A 17,137-nucleotide genomic window follows, 5' to 3' on the forward strand; every position below is an offset into this window, starting at 1 on the left:
TATATGAAGTTTCATTTCAATCTGTCCATTCATTCTTTGTTTACGAGCCATTTGGTATTGACTTGTCACAGTATTTTCTACAATGGAAAAAATCAAGTATTGTCCAGTGGTTGAATTTTTGTTTTTGGAAGCTTTAAAAGCAACGGAAATTTATGAAAGAATGTTGAAAGTGTATAAGGCCATCAACAAGTACAGTTGAAAAATTGATTGCTGAGTTAAAACGTGGTCGTAAAAGTCTTGAAGACGATTCACGTCAAGGACGTCCAAAAACAGCAATAACATCGTAAGAAATCGTAGAAAAAATACAGAAAAACTTATTGGAAAATCGTCGAGTGACTGAACGAGATTTAGTAGAAGCCCTAGGCTTCTCATTGGGCAGTGTAACAATATTTTGACTAAAGTTGGGGTTCTGTTTCAGAAAGCTGTGTTCACAATGGGTGCCGCATTCCGCATTCCCCAACAATGGAACAAAAACACATTCGAATGCGACTTTCTCAGCAACATTTAGAGCGTTTCCGAAAGGATAAAGTAGATTTTGCGCATCGATTCATCACTATGGATGAGACTTTGGTCTATCATCATGATCCTAAGTCAAAGCAGGAGGCTAAAGGGAGGTGGGAATCTGGTTCTTCGGATCCGAAACGATTTCGTGTCCATAAATCGCCCAAGAATTTGTTAGCATCAGTTTTTTGGGATGCGAAAGGAATTTTGTTTGTAGATGACTTTCAAACTGGTAAAACAATAAATTCTGAACATTATTGTAACCATTTAAACCAGTTGAAGGAAAAAAATCGTGAAAAGCGAACCTGTTTGCAAAAGAAAAAAAATTCATTTTCATCAAGACAATGCACCGAATCACACGAACATTTTGACAATGACTAAAATCCATGAATTAAAGTTCAAATTATTGGAGCATCCCCCGTATTCACCAGATTTCGAGCCTAGCAACTTCCATCTATTTTCAGACCTAAAAAAATGTATGTCTGGAAAGCGTCTTTCATTAAATGGTGAGGCCATAACAACTGGGGAAGCGTATTTTGCAGCCCCGTCCAGATTCTCACTTCATGGATGGAATTATAATAATAAAATAAATAATGAAATGTATTTCAAACCATAAAATTGTGTTATTCTTATCGTATCGCAAAACTTATGGAACAACTTAGTGTTTGTGAAAAAGTAAGTAAAATAAAATAACTTTTTAAATTAATGTTTACTTAATAGATTTTGTATATTGCTTCAGGATAACATCGACAGCTCAGAAAAGAGCTGTCACCACATACATACTTTATAAGTGCAGGCTGCTGCTCAACTTAGGTCATAGGAAACCTCACCTTTGTGCTAAAAATGGGATGGTTGATTGCATCTGCTACACCGGCTAACGGACCACTGGGTTATGGATATTTGCCATTATTCACCTACGGATTATAGATAATATTCAGTTACGCAAAATGGCAATACAGCAGAACTTAAATGCAGAGAGAGTGAAAGCGAAGACGAAGATGAAGACGAAGCCGAAAACGAAAAACGGTGCAGTAGTAAACATATGAAAGAAAAGAAAACGAAGATAAGGACATTGCGCAAGCGTCGTTAGTGGAAGAGAAATTGAATGCAGCTATTTTTGGGAAACTTTCTGTGCAGAAACTGTCTTGGATTACGAAAAGTACTGCGAATGGGTTTCTGTCTTATTTTCAAAAGGATCCCCAGGGGTCGCATAGGAACGGCTTGCTTTTCTTCAAGTTTGGATGGTGCTTTTACGTGGCTTAAGGCGCTATACCTCTTCTCCCTCCGCCAACTAACACAAAAGCAGTGAGCAACTAAGTAAACATTTCCCTTAAGGATATCTACCTTAGGTTAGGTTGGCTAGTCAGGTTGCTAACTACGAGAAGGCATTCGCTGGCCCTAACTAAGTTGTTCGGCTTCGCTTCCATTCTGCCTGCAACCTAAGAATTGAATCGCTGTTATTCTAGAATCTCTAAGTTGACTGTGAAGCTGAAAAGTTAAGTTTTCAGCGAAGTCTGAAGTTAACCGAAATAGCTTTTGGAACTCCTTTGCAATTAAATGGAAAGGATTGTCCACATGCCGGAGCAAACGTCAATCCACAATTTGAACCATAGCTAGCACCTTTCCGCGCGGTACATCATAAGCCAAATATTTAATAATTTTTTGATAATATTATTTCACCGTTTTAATTAAAACCACTAATTCTTATTTTCTCTTTTGAGTTAACAGAAACAAATTGTTGACGACCATCGACTTGTTCACCGAAACAGCTGATTTTCTGTATTTTGCATTCTGTATTATGGTTGGTTGGTTGGTTTAAGTGGTGATTCGTCCAGAATCCAACTGGCGCTTCCGCACCATTTTGTTGCCACATCCTCGTTACCAACTTGTTTACCAATTATTCACAGCATGACGATATCCAGTCTGTGCTTTTCAGGCGCATTATTAGGTTGTTGACATCTAAGTCTGTCAGTTGTTCAAGACTCTCGAACAGTGGTTTACCCAGGGTTAACATTCTGTCCTTCCATAGGACAGGGCATTCGCAGAGGAAATGGAAGATTGTTTCCTTTTTCTCCGGTTGTTTGCAACTGGGACAGTATGTGTTGTGAGGTATGCCCCTTTTGGCTGCTTATTCTCCCACAGATTAAAAGCCAGTTATGACTGCCGTGAGTTTCCAAGCATCCCGTTGTTTCATGTTTATCGGTGTTGATGATTGCTTGAGGTTGTAGGTGGGCCATAACGTTCTGCTATTTTGCATTTCATCTGGTCTCTCCATCTACAATCCGCGATTCGGAGGCATTTTAGGGGAATTGCATTCTTGACTGCACCTAATGGTGTGAATACCGATTCTGCAAGAGCGTTATTCATGGCAGATCCCCCTCTTGCCAGTTCATTTGCTTTTTCATCACCTTCAATTCTCCGATATCCCGGGACCCAGATTAAGGTAACTTTATGGTTTTTGCTCAAGGTGGTAAGACCAGTCCTACTTTGTTCCACCAGTTTAGAGGTTGTTGTAGCTGAATCCAGTGCCTGGATTGCAGCTTGGCTATCCGAAAGAAAAGCGATATTGCCCTTAAAAGAGAAATCTGTGATTAGTAGCCTACAGGCTTCACCAATTGGCAGTACTTCCGCCTGGAAGACACTGCAAGCTTTAGAGTGACGCACCGATTTTTCAATTCCAAGTCTATGAGAATATATGCCAGCTTCAACACCACAATCCATTTTACTGCCATCTACATATATAGACTGTAGTGTCGAAGTTGTTTAGTGAGAATCCCTTAATCCATCATCTGTATTCTATTCGATTTGGATTTTTGTTATGAAACGGCTTGCCGCATAGCAGAATGTTTTTCAATTGTGGTTAAGGAAAGATAACACTTCGAATATCCTTTAAATATATTAATGAATTCCACTACTGATTTTGTGACTGATATTAAATACCTCTTATTCTTCGTTAAGGTGACTGTAAGTCCTTTTAGTGCAGAGCTTAGAGACATTGGGAAGTTTGTATCAGATTACAAAATATCTCCTGAGCCCACTGGTGTGCCTTCGCTCATGCAATAGCCAATATTTTATGTTTTCGCCCAAAAGTGAAACAGTTTATCTTCTTTTTTAATGAATAATAATCTTTATTTTTACAGTAAAATAAAATATATTTACGATAAAATAAATGCGTATATAAACATACATACATATACTACAGGCTCTAAATATTTTGTGCATAACATACAAATTTAAATGTTCGCCACCTTATATTTTGTGTATTTTTCTTAATGGCGTTTAAATATAATTATTTTGTAAGCTTCTCAAAAGCTATAAGTACATAAATATTTACTGATATATATATAAAAAAAATTACCTTATTGATTAAGTACTAACAATTAAGGTGTAAATACATACAAATGTGTGTAACGGTTTTGCACTACAACATTCATTCGTTCTGATTGAAACATATGCCCATATGTGTGCACTTCTGATAAAACAACTTAAGTCGACTGAGCACATTTTTCTGTAAGGCACTAAGTTGCTTGCTTTTTCGACATATCTAATCAATTAATTACTCATAGGTGAAGCTCGAGCAGCCCGTTTTTGTAAAATACTACATTTTTTCAATGATAGATAAAAAATTATTGACTTAAAGCAAAACCTTTCAAAGTCACGTCAGTTGGTTTACCAAAAGCCCACACATACATACATTTTTTTAATTATCCAATTTTTAATTTACGAACACCTTCATTTCCTTTATATATTATATATTTTTTTTCGCTTTGAAAACGTCCGCAGGTTGACCTGGAAGCACTTTGCCTTAACACTAACTTTCTTTCGCTTGAAAAACTTGTATAAGCTTACAATTAGAAGTACAAAAAATACTAAATACAAAAACAAAAGTATTTTAAAATTTTCAATACATTTGGAAACCTCAAATTTGTATAACTTTTGCATATAATTTACAATTAACAAATATTTTCCATAACCCAGAAAATAAACGAAATTATAGCAGCATGCAAACAAAACGAAATATAAAGAAAAAGTCGCCTAATTAAAAAATTCAATAAAATTTCAATTAAACTTAGAATTCTTTTGTTTCTTTTTTTACAATAAAAGAAAAACAAAGAAATAATTAAATAAACATATACAAAAATACATACATACATACATAGTAGTTATATTTAAATGAATTGAAAGATGCGGAAGGTTTTTTCGCCAAACGCATAAAATGGCCACCAGTGGAATTTTTGTTTGTTGTCATTTGCATGCAAGAGCATTTAGAAAATTTTCGCTAAACTTGGCGTACGTCGAAAGGGATTCCAAGATGATGATGACAGACTGCCAAGACGACTCTTCGGCGATGTGGTTTTGAAGCGTGGCTTTGGTTTTGTGGTGGTGCCAGTGGGGCTGGACGAACCTGACGAAACGCCTGACGAGCTGGCCGCAGATAATGTGGAAATGGAGCCTTTCGAGGACAGCGGCTGATGGAGGGAAATAAAAAATTGGTAGATATTAAAATCAACTCGCTTTCGATTGCTGTCTTCTCATACCTTCAAATAATTCCTATCCATGGGTGTGATGACTTTCAATTCTAATGTGCTGCCACAGGATTGTATTAGGCGCACCACCTGCTGATGTGAATACCATTTTACATCCATGCCAGCGATTTCTACTATGAAGTCTCCCTCCTTAATGCCGCCCAACTGCAATAAGGAAAATAAAAAATTTAATTTGAAAAAACTTACAATAATTTGAAAATGAAATATGTATTTAAAAAAATTGAAAAAATTAAAATGTAACTTAAAAAATTTTATTGAAGAAAATTTAATTTGAAAAATATTTAACTTAAAAATATATAATTAAAAGAAAATTAATTGAAAATATTTAATTAAAGAAATCAATTTAAGCAAATTTTAATTAAAGATAAAAATTAGAAAATATTTAATTATAAAAAATTTAGTTCACAAATATTTCATTTAAAAAACTTTCATTTAACAAAATTTTATTTAAAAATATTAAATTTAAAAGAAATTTAATTTAAAAAAATTGGTCTTAAAAGAATTCAATGAGAAAAAAAAATTAAAAAAAATGTATGTAAACAAATTTAATTAAAAACCATTTAATTTAAATAAGAAAATTTAATTTAAAAAACTTAATTCAGAAAAAAATAATTTCAAAGAATTTAAATTAAAAAGAATTTAATTCAAAACAACTTAAATTTAAAAATATTTAATTAAAAAACTTATTTTAAAAAACTTAATAAAAAACTTAATAAAAACTCAAAAAAAAAACATTTAGTTTAAAAAAATTTAACATTAAATTATTTGATTAAAAAAATTTAATTTAAAAAATTTACTTCAAAAAAAGTATTTCATTTAAAAAAATTCAATTTAAAACTGAACTGAACTTAATTAAAATTTAAGTTAAAAAAATTGCATTGAAAAGAAAGAATTATACTTTAAAAAAATGTAATTCAAAAGCTTTAATTAAAAAAAATTAAATTTAAAAAAATGTTACAAAACAAAAAACAACTGAATTTAAAAAGGTTTAATTTAAAAAATTTAATTTAAAAAATGCATTTAAAATGTATAATAAATTTGATTTAAAAAATTTACATTTAAAAAAATTATCTTAAAAAATTTAATTTAAACAAAATTTAATTTAAGAAAGCTTAATTTAAGAAATTTCATTCAATAAAAATTTAATTTAAAAAATCTTTTAAGTTAAAAAATTGAATTTAAAATAAATTTGTTGAAAAAAATAATCAATTTAAACAAATTTAATTTAAAACAATTGTTTTAAGAAAAAGTTGTATTTAAACTAATTTTATTCAAACAAAATTTACTTTAATAAAATTTTATTTAAAAAAAATTAATCACAAAAAATTAATTAAAGAGAAATTAGTTCAAAAAAATGTTATATAGAAAAATTTAATTCAAAAAAATATAATTTTAAAAATTGATTTAAAAAAAATTTATTTGAAAAAATTTTATTTAAAAATATTTGATTTAAAAAAATTTGATATAAAAAATTTACTTCAAAAAATTTATTTAATTTCAAAAAGTTCTATTTAAAAAAAGTTAAAAAATTTGAGTTAAAAAAATTGAAATGAAGGAAAGAATTTTAATTTAAAAAGAATTTAATTCAATAGTTTTAATTAAAAACAAATTTACTAAAAAGAAGAATTTAAACCAACTGAATTTAAAAAGGTTTAATTTAAAAAACATTAATTAAAAAAATGCATTTAAAATGTAAAACGTGCAAAATATTTTATTTAAAAAAATTTAGTTTAAAAAATTTAATTTAAACAAAATTTAATTTTAAGAAAGCTTAATTTAAGAAACTTCATTCAATAAAAATTTAATTTAAAAAAACTTTTAAGCTAAACAAATTTAAAAAAATTGTGCTAAGAAAAAGTTTTATTTAAAATAATTATATTCAATCAAAATTTACTTTAATAAAATTTTATTAAAAAAATTTAATCACAAAAAATTAATTTAAAAAAATGTTATACCATATAGAAAAACTTGATTCAAAACAATGTAATGTAAAAAATTTATTTAAAAAAACAAATTATTTAAAAAAATTTAATTCAAAGATATTTGATTTAAAAAAATTTAAGTTAAAAAAATTGAATCTAAAAAAATTGTATGAAAAATTGTTTTTTTTTTTAATTTAATTTAAACAAATTTAATAAAAAAGAAAATGTATTAAAAAAAGTTTTGTTTAAACATATGTATTTTATTCAATAAAAATATTGAGTTTAAAAAAACATAAATTTCAAATAATTGTATTTAGCAAACTTAAATATAAAAAAAAAATTAAGTTAAAAAAATTTAATGTCAACAAATTGAATTTAAAAACAATTTCATTCAAAGTCTTTATTTAAAAAAAAAATTTAATTAAAAAAATGTTACTAAAAAAAAATTAAAAAACTGAATTTAAAAATGTTTAATTTAAAAAAATTTAATTAAAAATATGCATTTCAAAAAATTTACTTTAAAACAATTTAATTCAAAAAAATGTAATATAAAACATTTAATTTAAAAAAATTTTATTTAAAAAATTTAATTTTAAGAAAGCTTAATTTAATTAGTTTTATTCAATAAAAATTTTAAAAAATTCTTAAGTTAAAAAAATTGAATTTAAAAAAATTGTGTTAAGAAAAAGTTGTATTTAAAATAATTATATTCAATGAAAATGTACTTTAAAAAAATTTTATTGAAAAAAATTTCATGACAAAATGACAAAAAATTAATTAAAAAAATGTTATATAAAAGATTTGATTCAAAAACATATAATTTCAAAAATTGAATTAAAAAAAAATTAATTAAAAAATTTTAATTAAAAAAAATTTAATTTAAAAATATTTGATTTAAAAAATTATTTTAAAGAATTTGATTTAAAAAAATTTAATTGGAAAATATTGAATTTATTTTATATTTACATATATACAGCCATTCCCTATTAAATGCAGCTAAAATTTTACGTATGAGCTAAATTCATGGACAAGTGGACGGAAATGGACTTAAATTTTGAAATATTTTTACAGAAATTATGTTTTATAAGTCAACATTTTCTGACCTAATTTGCACAAATGGAGTATCACTGAAAAGATTATGAATCAGAAAAGAAGAAAGATTAAACATTTCAGTTTGATTATCTTCATAACTTTTCCTTATATAGTTTTGTTATTGGGTTTTTCTGCTTCCCAAAAAAAAATATTCCAATGCAGTTATTGAAAAACAATTAGGTGAAAAAAATATAACTAAAGAATTTTCTTTTTTTAAGCGCGGATGGGTTGGAGTTTAGGTTAAAACTTTTGAAAGCAAGTCCTTTCCAAATGCTCATATCAAATTTTGGAAGAGTTTAATCTTCTGAGGCAATTGTTTTCTTTAAATTTGGAAATTTTTATTGTTTTTGTGATTTTTATTTGTAGTGTACTTTTGTCATAACTTCTGAACCTTTTAGGACTCCATCTCATTAAATATTTTATTTGAATTTTTTTTTATCTTTTTACTGCTTATAGTTCAGTCGAAGCAAAAAATATTTTGTAAAAAAATTATGAAAATAATCAAACTGAAATACGGCCTGATCTATACCCCATTTATGCAAATCGGATCCGAAAATTTTCACTTATATATTGTAATGTCACAGCAGCGTTTATAAAATATTTTTTTTTGGTTTTTGCTACCGCCATAACATTTGGAAAGAAAATTTAAAATTTGATTTCAGCCCATTTCCGACAGTTTACGCAAGAATTTAGTCCATGCGCAAAATTTGAGCGAAAATGGCAGAACTTTGTTACATTTATTTTGGCATGGATGTATAAACATTAGTATTTTTCTTATCATAATTTTTGACTACAATTCTTACATCGGCCAACGAATTGATTTCAACGTGCGCTATAATGACCGGCGCATCGCCTCGCACATGAAAACCGAAACTCTCCACTTCCTCTTTGTATTGACTACATCCAACTTCGTGTCCTTCATTTGGTGTTGGACAGTGGCAACGATAATGTGTGGATGTGCCCTCGTGATAAATGGAAGATCCCTTCTGCAGGCGTACGCAGCGCGGCGCGGTCCAATGACGACGTGCCGAAAAAATCGCAATGGGTCCAAGACGTTTGAACGGATCCTCTACTTTGTGCGATGTAAAATCTGGGCCGGTTAGCGAGAGTGTGAATTTTGAACAGGCTATAAAGAAAGGAAGAGAGATACAAGAAAAACCAATATATGTATAAAAAATTCCATCAATAAATATGCAAGCGTTGAGAATTCTTAATAGCCCATACCAAGAAATACAAAGTTTCTTGTACTACTAACAATTTATGGTGATGGCTATAAGATTTCAATTGCTTTTGTTGTAAGTACTTGAAACACTCTCTTTTGCGGAGAAATTAAAAAAGCTGAAAAGCTTCATTAGTTCTTACCTTCTGCAACGACATCTATCACTTGAAAGTCATCTTGTATATCGCTTGCTGGTGTCTCTTCAAGAAATTTCTCGTACTCGTCTTGTGTTTTGTAGTAGGCCTCTTTGAGAACCTGCGTCAGACTTAGTTTGTTCTAGAACAAAAACAAAAGAAAAAAATGGAAAAATGAAATTTTATTTTAACTTAATTTTAATCTTCATATTAATGCCACCAGTGGTGAGAAAAATTATTTGGCTCTGAGCGAATTTGACAGAATCAGCTGATGGACTGGCATCACTTGCGATACGTTTATAAAAAGAACTGAGACTGTGTTAGTGATATACATACTAAAAAATCAACTAATGACACGCCGTTGCCGTCTGAACAATTACTGATTGGACGAGTGAGTGAATATGTGTGAAATGATCGTGCCGAATTCGGCTGCCGAATCTCCTAAGTGACGTGCCGAAGTTCTCCTCAAAGTCTTGTTAAGCCAAAGGTGTTGGTGTATTTATAAAGTGATGGTGAAAAGATTTCAGCTACTTAAGTGATTCTTATAACTCTGGTAAGTCTGGATACCCAATCTAGAATCCATTCAAAAACCATTTTTACTTTTTGCCTAAGATATTTTCATAGCAGAGTCCCTATGCTATAATCGTCTAAGTCTTACTAATCTTCCCAGTCTTATAAGCGGTAGAAAAATGCTGGGAATAATATTTCCACCGCACACAGGGAACCTCGAGCCCTTTTTTTGTGGCAGAAGCTAACCTTAATATTTACTTAGTATTATGGACATTAAAGTACAAGATTCCCAACTGGTCACCTCTGATGCTTGGGGGAGTTGAATTAACACTTAAAATATCGATCAAATACCTAAGAGTTATTGTAGAAAGTAAACTGTCATGGAGATTTAATGTGAAAGAAAGGGCGAAGAAAACTTCTAACGCCTAACACGCATGCAGAAAAATGTTCTGTAAGACTTGGGGCGTATCTTCTCAACTCACACATTCGATATAAATGGCGGTTGGTAGAGCAATAATGGTTCGCCAGTACGGGCAGGGCGGCGTGCGACAAAATGACTTACGTTAAAAGATTATTCGATTATTCGATTATTGCTGTGATTTTTCGACATTATCGACATTTGCTTTAACTTCAAAAATGCATGAACGGAATCGACGACACAAAAAATGCACGTAATTAGCTGTTCGAGTATCGGCACCATAAACACCATTCACAATTTCAGTGGCCCGACTTGAACTTTCGTCTCACAGCTGAATGAAACAAGCAAAAAACAGCAAAAGAAGTTTTTTTAGTGTGAAATGCGACCTTGACAGCGAACATAAACTTCAAATTGTTTGATCGGTACTTTACGAGATATCGATCACTACAGCCATCTACCGAGAAAGTAATGGGATTCGTTTTCAACAATGCATTTTTGTCGCTCTTCAAAATGTCGAATTTCGTGCCTTCAAACTACGATTTGCGGACATCGTTGATTTTCTGTTATCAATTGAAGAAAAACGCTTCTCAAGCTCATCAAATTCTTATACAGGAAGCCTATGGTGGATATGCTCTAAGTAGAGCACAGTGCTTCACGTGGTTTAAAAAATTCGGAAGTGGTGATTTTAGCGTGGAGAACGAGGACCGTGGCCGGCCACCGAAAAAGTTTGAGGACGCCGAATTGCAAGCATTGTTGGATGAAGATGATTGTCAAATTCAAGAAATGATGGCAGTGCAGTTGGGAGTAACCCAAAAAACCATTTCCAAACGTTTGAAAGACATGGGCATGATTTTAAAGGTCGAAAGATGGTTGGCGCATGAACTGACAATGTGACAATGCACCGCCACATCGAACAAGAGCGATCCGGGAATTGGTGGAGACGTACGATTGGGAACCGCTGGTGCATGCGGCTTACTCACCAGACTTGGCGCCTTCCGATTATCATTTGTTTGCATCGATGGGCCGCGTACTTTCCCAGCAGCGCTTCAGTTCTCACGAAGAAGCCAAAAAATGGCTCGATGATTGGTTTGCGGCCAAAGACGGCCAATTTTTTTGGCGCGGCATCCACAAATGGCCTTAGAAATGGGAAAAATGTGTCGCTAGCGATGGCTATTATAAATTTGTAACCATTTTTTGTTAATAAACGTTTGAAATTGAAAAAAGGTCTAATTTCATAGGTATATACCGGTAAACGGATTATTTCTCAATGTTGTTCAAATGTAAAGCGATTTATTTCATTTCGCGGAGATTTCCAGTCAAGATATCCAGCGGGAAAGAAATGTGACTCACAAACTAACCACTTAGTCTAGCCATAAAAACAAGAAAACCTATGGACCATCTTGTAAAATGCGTCACTTTCTAAAAAAACTAAATTTTCTTTATTACATCGATAACTACTCTGTATAAAATTGGCTCGGAGGGACCTGCATGCCAATGAATTCGACTGATGCTCGCAGAAATTTAGAGAATTCTATGCATACAAGTAAGTACAACTATCTTTCGGTCCATTGATGGAGTAAAAAATTAAAAAGCCGGAAAATGTGTTTTTTTAATTGGATCCAACAGCGCAAAGAGGACTCAACGGTCGATAATCTCTCTGGACACATTCGGTCTTGGTCTATGAGACCCTCTTTCGATCACCAACTTATAAATATTATATTGAAAAATATGCATAGCGTAATTTGTATCCATTAAAAAGTCAACAATAAGTCAACGCCAACTATGAATTAATCTCCACAATCGCATATTTAATAAGCAAACTGCTTGCGCTACTTCAAAGATGGTAAGCCACACCACTTTAAGCTTTAAGTAGTGGGCGTCTAGTGGAGTGCCATCAACAGCCACGTTATGATTATCTAATAGTAAATGTCAACAATGTTGAATGACTTTAATTTATGAATTGGAAGTATGACGCAGCTGCAATTAGCACCATAGCACTCACACATTCACGCATACCTAAAACTATAAATATGTACATCTATGGTATTTACAACAACAGAGTATGCCACTGCATTGTCTTAGCTCACCTTCAAAAATCGGCACATGCGCTGCAGGCGTTGCGTTTCTTCATGACTAGCGATCGCCTCCTTCAGCTGGGCGCGTTTCAGCGCAGTCGCACTGGCGGCGTCCTCTTCGCTCTCGTCAAATGCAGCGGCCGCAGCACGTAAGGCCTCCCGCGCATTTCCAATAAATGACTCGTTGGCGGTGCCGCCATGCGAGTTGGCTTGACTCTTCTTTGTGCTGAGCGATGTCTTGTCGGCGGCCACATCAACGCTGCACGCTTCATAATGGTGGGCAAGTGCTGCAAGTAGAGAGAAGCGGAAAAGGGTGAAGAGTGTAAATATGTAAACAAGTTGCTGACCGATTTGTAAAGCTTAAGATTGTTATTGAATTATGCATCGCTCAGAACGCACGTGCGCGCGCATATAAACAAGTGTGTGTGTGTGTGGTCATGAGTATGTGTGTGTGTGTGTGAATGTGTGCAACGATTGGACAAGGCAATCCAGTCGCATTCCATGCGCGCTTCAACATACTATGACATTCTCAAGCTGCAGCTGCAGCTGCATCGATTATGGCGGCAAGTGCAACGGTGCACCATAACTCACCTTTATAGAATTCAGCTTTGAGCGGCACCAGGCCGGCCCAACACTCCGGCAAGTATGTGTGTGTGTCGTTCATTTGTATGTTTTTGTGCATTTCATTGTATTCGAGCGTCAGTTGTGCTGCCTCGCCCGCTAAGTCTTTGAAAAGCTACAACGAAGAAAATCGCACAATCAAAAACATTTAATCAGATATATTTGGTGGAGCATTGCAACTTACATGACTGGACTCGGTGAGACCGAGTGCTTCGATTTGCAGCTGCAACTTTTCGAAGAGACATTCACGCGCTTGTGACAACATCAGCGAGACCAGCACGTCGAGCACCTGCGGTTTCAGATCCATCGAAGGGGCGTTGGTGAATGTGTCGTAGATGTGACGAAAAATGCCGGCGGCTCGCAAGAAGCTATCCACCGCTGCATCCAAACCTTTTTCGGTGGTGCGATCGTGGCGTGCACCGATTTGTGTGTAGATGGCACCCAAATTGAAGAGAGTGCAGGCCTTTTCGAAAGCAATGGTGCGCTGACAGGAGGGTACACCTGTGGTAACAATAAAAAATAGAGCGAATGAGAAAAGAGAAGTGAAGGTAACTCGCTTGGCTACGGTTTTCGAATTACTGTTTGATATTTTTATTTGATTTATCTTATATATTTATGTATTAAATTAAATTTATAATAGATTATATAATTTAATAGTTATGTTACAGCGCTAGCTATCAGGACTAATGACTGCTATTTGATATTTTCTATTTATTTTTATTTTATCTATTTCTATCTAAATTCTCAAATTCACAAGTACGTATGCTAGAATCCCCGTGCATGAAACACCAAAATGATAGAAAAGAGGTTTTTTTAATAGCAGACGCCCCTCGGCAGGGAGTGGCAATCCTACGAGTCTATTTCTGCCATAAAAAATATCTGCCGTTCGTGGGCGGCTTAAGGGGTTATATACAATTAGAATTTTCAAAACATCGATTTTTTTTATTTTATTTTTTTTTTATTTAAGAATACACACAGAAAATTTAATATCGTTCCGGAGAATATTTTCGAAGTTACACGCAAATTTGAAAAGGCGTTTCAGAGTGCTTAAAAGAGTTTTTCAAACTTTAAACTTTCTCAAAATGGTGAGCAACATCAACGGTGACCAACATTACTCGAAAACGGCTAAACCGATTAGTCTCTTCTTAAGAACTTCTTAAATATATTTTTTAGTAATTAACCTAAGCTTTTTTCTTACCGATAATTTTTTTTTTATAAACAATTTTAGGCCGAAATTTTGGTTGGAAATTTTATTTTGCTTATTCTTTCGATTAATTACTAGATTTAACATTACTTTAACGAAATCTGTTTGGTTCTTTTCTTTAATTTTACAGGATCCAGTTTAGAGATATAGTGGTTACCGCAAAACGTCTTTTTTGAGAGGAGCTCTCGGAGATCAGCAGTAGGTCCTTTCCAAATAAATATTTTTACTAATACTAAGTCTTAAAATACAATTAAAATACAACATAATATGTGTACAAATTTTTAGACCAATAAATTTAAAAGTCTTTTTAGAAAATATTCTGGAAAAGCCTTCTAATTGTATATAACCCCTAAAAATAGGATGTGAAGCTCGGCTAATCACCTAACAGAAGTGGACGCGCAAATTATTTGTTTATTTTTTTTTTTTTATTTAATTGTCAAATTTTGTTTAAATTACTCTAAACTGTCAATCTTTATTTATAAATTTTGAAATTTGAAAGACCAAAATCAAAATGTTGTTTTTGTTCTACTGCTACTAACTTTTCAATGCGTCTTGGGTTCTATGGGGAATTCCTCAAGGAAAAGTCTCATAACTTCGAAACAGTTGAAAGTCGTCGAAGTGACGAAGTGACTTGCACAAATTATACTAAAATTAAATAGGCTATAAAATTATGTTCGAAAAAATTCTAAAAATTTGATTAAACTTGCCGATTTTTCATAAAATTTTTAATAAGTTTTGGACTATTGTTTTTTATACCATTTTTTGTTAAAATATAAACTATAAACTAACAAAAAAAAAGTGCGTGTAGCGTAGTACACATAACAGAAGTGAAACTTTCAGGGCAGACAAAGAAAGAGGGAGAGACCCGAGAGAGAATGAGAGAGAGAGAGAGAAAGAATGTAAATCTAAATAAATTCACAACATTTGCAGAGAATATAAATAGAAAAAATTTACAAAAAACGGAGAAGGGTCGACTGGTGTAGGTAAACGCCAGACACAAACCGTGGCAACAACGCGCACTACTCCGAGCGTTTATCACCCGCACAAACGCAGCGATTCCAGGACCACAGCAACGGCACAAATTACCGCAAGGCAATACCAATAAATTCGACGCCGGAATGCAAGGCAATGCCAATAAATCCGACGCGCAAGCACTAGCCAGGAAACGAAAATAAGCGCCAAAAAGTAGGCACTAAAAAAATCTTAAAAAAATTGGGACCAAAAACGCCCCAAACAGTAGGCACCAAAAATATATTTCCTATAAGTTTGCACCAACAAACAAGCGCCAAAAAGTAGGCAGTGTTATTTCTCACTAGAAATTAGCAACCACAAGGCAAAACTCAGGAAAAATAGCCTAAAGTGTATCTAAGATATATATAAGGCAAAGCTCTCTCTCTCTCTCCTTTTCCTCTACGTTATATCTTTTTTCTCTCTCGCGGCACGAAAGTGCCTAAAACGTTGCATGGCCTTGAAATTGGAGAGGAGAGTCCATTCTCGCTCGTCCATTGACGCCTAAAAAGTTCACTTCAAAAAAAAATAATAATAATAATGAAAATGTTTTATATTTTGGTTTTTTCTACGAAACTATAAATAAAAACTTCTATAGTCCGGTATCATGGAAATTTATGCCTGTAGAAGTCAAGCTGTAGACTACTGGACGGGCTGGGGATAGTGAAATGCCTCTAGATATAGAGATTAGCTATGAATAAGTTTGAAAGAGCAAATAAGCAGTTCCGGACAAGCAGCGGATGCTGTGCTAGTCTCTAGTTGAGGTGTACAGTGGGCACTTTATTCTTCTAGTTAAGTACTTCAAGGATAAAGTAAGCATTGACAAGGCGAGAAGATGCCGCTTTTAAATAAGCATCACACCCAAACACTGCAGCGTCTGTTCCATAGTGGGTAGAATAACGAAAGCCTTATCATCATTCGCTATGCTTAAAAGCATATGATACTCTAAGCAGCTAAACGCCAGAACAAAGTTAAGGATTTTCAATTCGAATGTGAAGTATGTGCAGCTTTATGGCTACGAAACGTGGTCCGTAACGGTTTCAACAACAAAAAAGCTCCAAACTTTTATAAACCGTTGTTTAAGAGCTATACTGTGCATATGGTGGCCAGATAGCTGGATTTCTAATAACGAGCTCCTTACTCGAAGCGAACAAATAGGCCATACGATCCGTAAACCTGCGACTAATAGCAAAATGACAGCAGAATGTCCCTAAACTGGCATGCGCTAGGCTCCCGCCAAAGAGAATGGCCGAAAGAAATATGAAGACGAAACCTGTATGACAAATTCACGACAACTGACGACTCAGTTACTTGGCCGCAGATAAAGTCAAAAGCTGTAAATCAGCCCCAATGGAATTTATTTGTTCCGTCCCTTTGTAACTCCGCCGGCGCGATAGCCAATAATACAATAATAATAATAATAATAATAATATATAAAAAAGATGAGTATAGAAATGAAAATGTTTTTTTTTCATTTATAGATACTGATTCGACCTCTATTGCATTATACTTGTTAAACTCAAGGAAAAATCACTCGATAAGCAGGTGCTTCAACTATATAGTACACCTAAATAAGCAACAATTTTCAAACATCTGATATCTGAAATTCAAAACAAATTATTATTCACTGAGTATTTATCTACACCATTTGCTTTAAAACCCAAATCGTTTGCTTATTCCTTCCAAATATCTTAAGTACCAGTCACTCACCAGTTAGCGAGTCGTACCACTCAAAGTAAACGCCCAAATTCCGATCTGGCGGGAAGAACCTCCGTTCCACATAATACAACAAATTGTAGTAACGGAAAAGCAGTGCAACGCCTTGAGCATCACGTGACGGCGTTCTGGATGCCTGAGAAATAAAATCAAAAATAAAGAGTATATAA

General features: G+C 33.1%; 1 protein-coding gene across 1 annotated transcript in view; it reads right to left on the bottom strand.

The window, feature by feature from the left end:
• Positions 1–3,638: 3,638 nt before the first annotated feature.
• The window catches only part of LOC129239719 (rhophilin-2-A), a 93,805-nt gene continuing 80,306 nt past the window's right edge, over positions 3,639–17,137 (bottom strand). The window contains exons 5-12 of the mRNA XM_054875496.1: positions 16,962–17,103; positions 13,224–13,540; positions 13,010–13,154; positions 12,431–12,705; positions 9,425–9,557; positions 8,866–9,188; positions 5,040–5,192; positions 3,639–4,970 (exon numbers count right to left, since the gene is read on the bottom strand). Of these exons, the coding sequence (XP_054731471.1) occupies positions 4,767–4,970; positions 5,040–5,192; positions 8,866–9,188; positions 9,425–9,557; positions 12,431–12,705; positions 13,010–13,154; positions 13,224–13,540; positions 16,962–17,103 (1,692 nt within the window). The 3' untranslated portion in view covers positions 3,639–4,766. The remainder of the gene's footprint in view (positions 4,971–5,039; positions 5,193–8,865; positions 9,189–9,424; positions 9,558–12,430; positions 12,706–13,009; positions 13,155–13,223; positions 13,541–16,961; positions 17,104–17,137) is intronic.

The sequence above is a fragment of the Anastrepha obliqua genome, chromosome 2 (assembly GCF_027943255.1).
Source record: "Anastrepha obliqua isolate idAnaObli1 chromosome 2, idAnaObli1_1.0, whole genome shotgun sequence".
Classification (NCBI taxonomy): Eukaryota; Metazoa; Arthropoda; class Insecta; order Diptera; family Tephritidae; genus Anastrepha; species Anastrepha obliqua.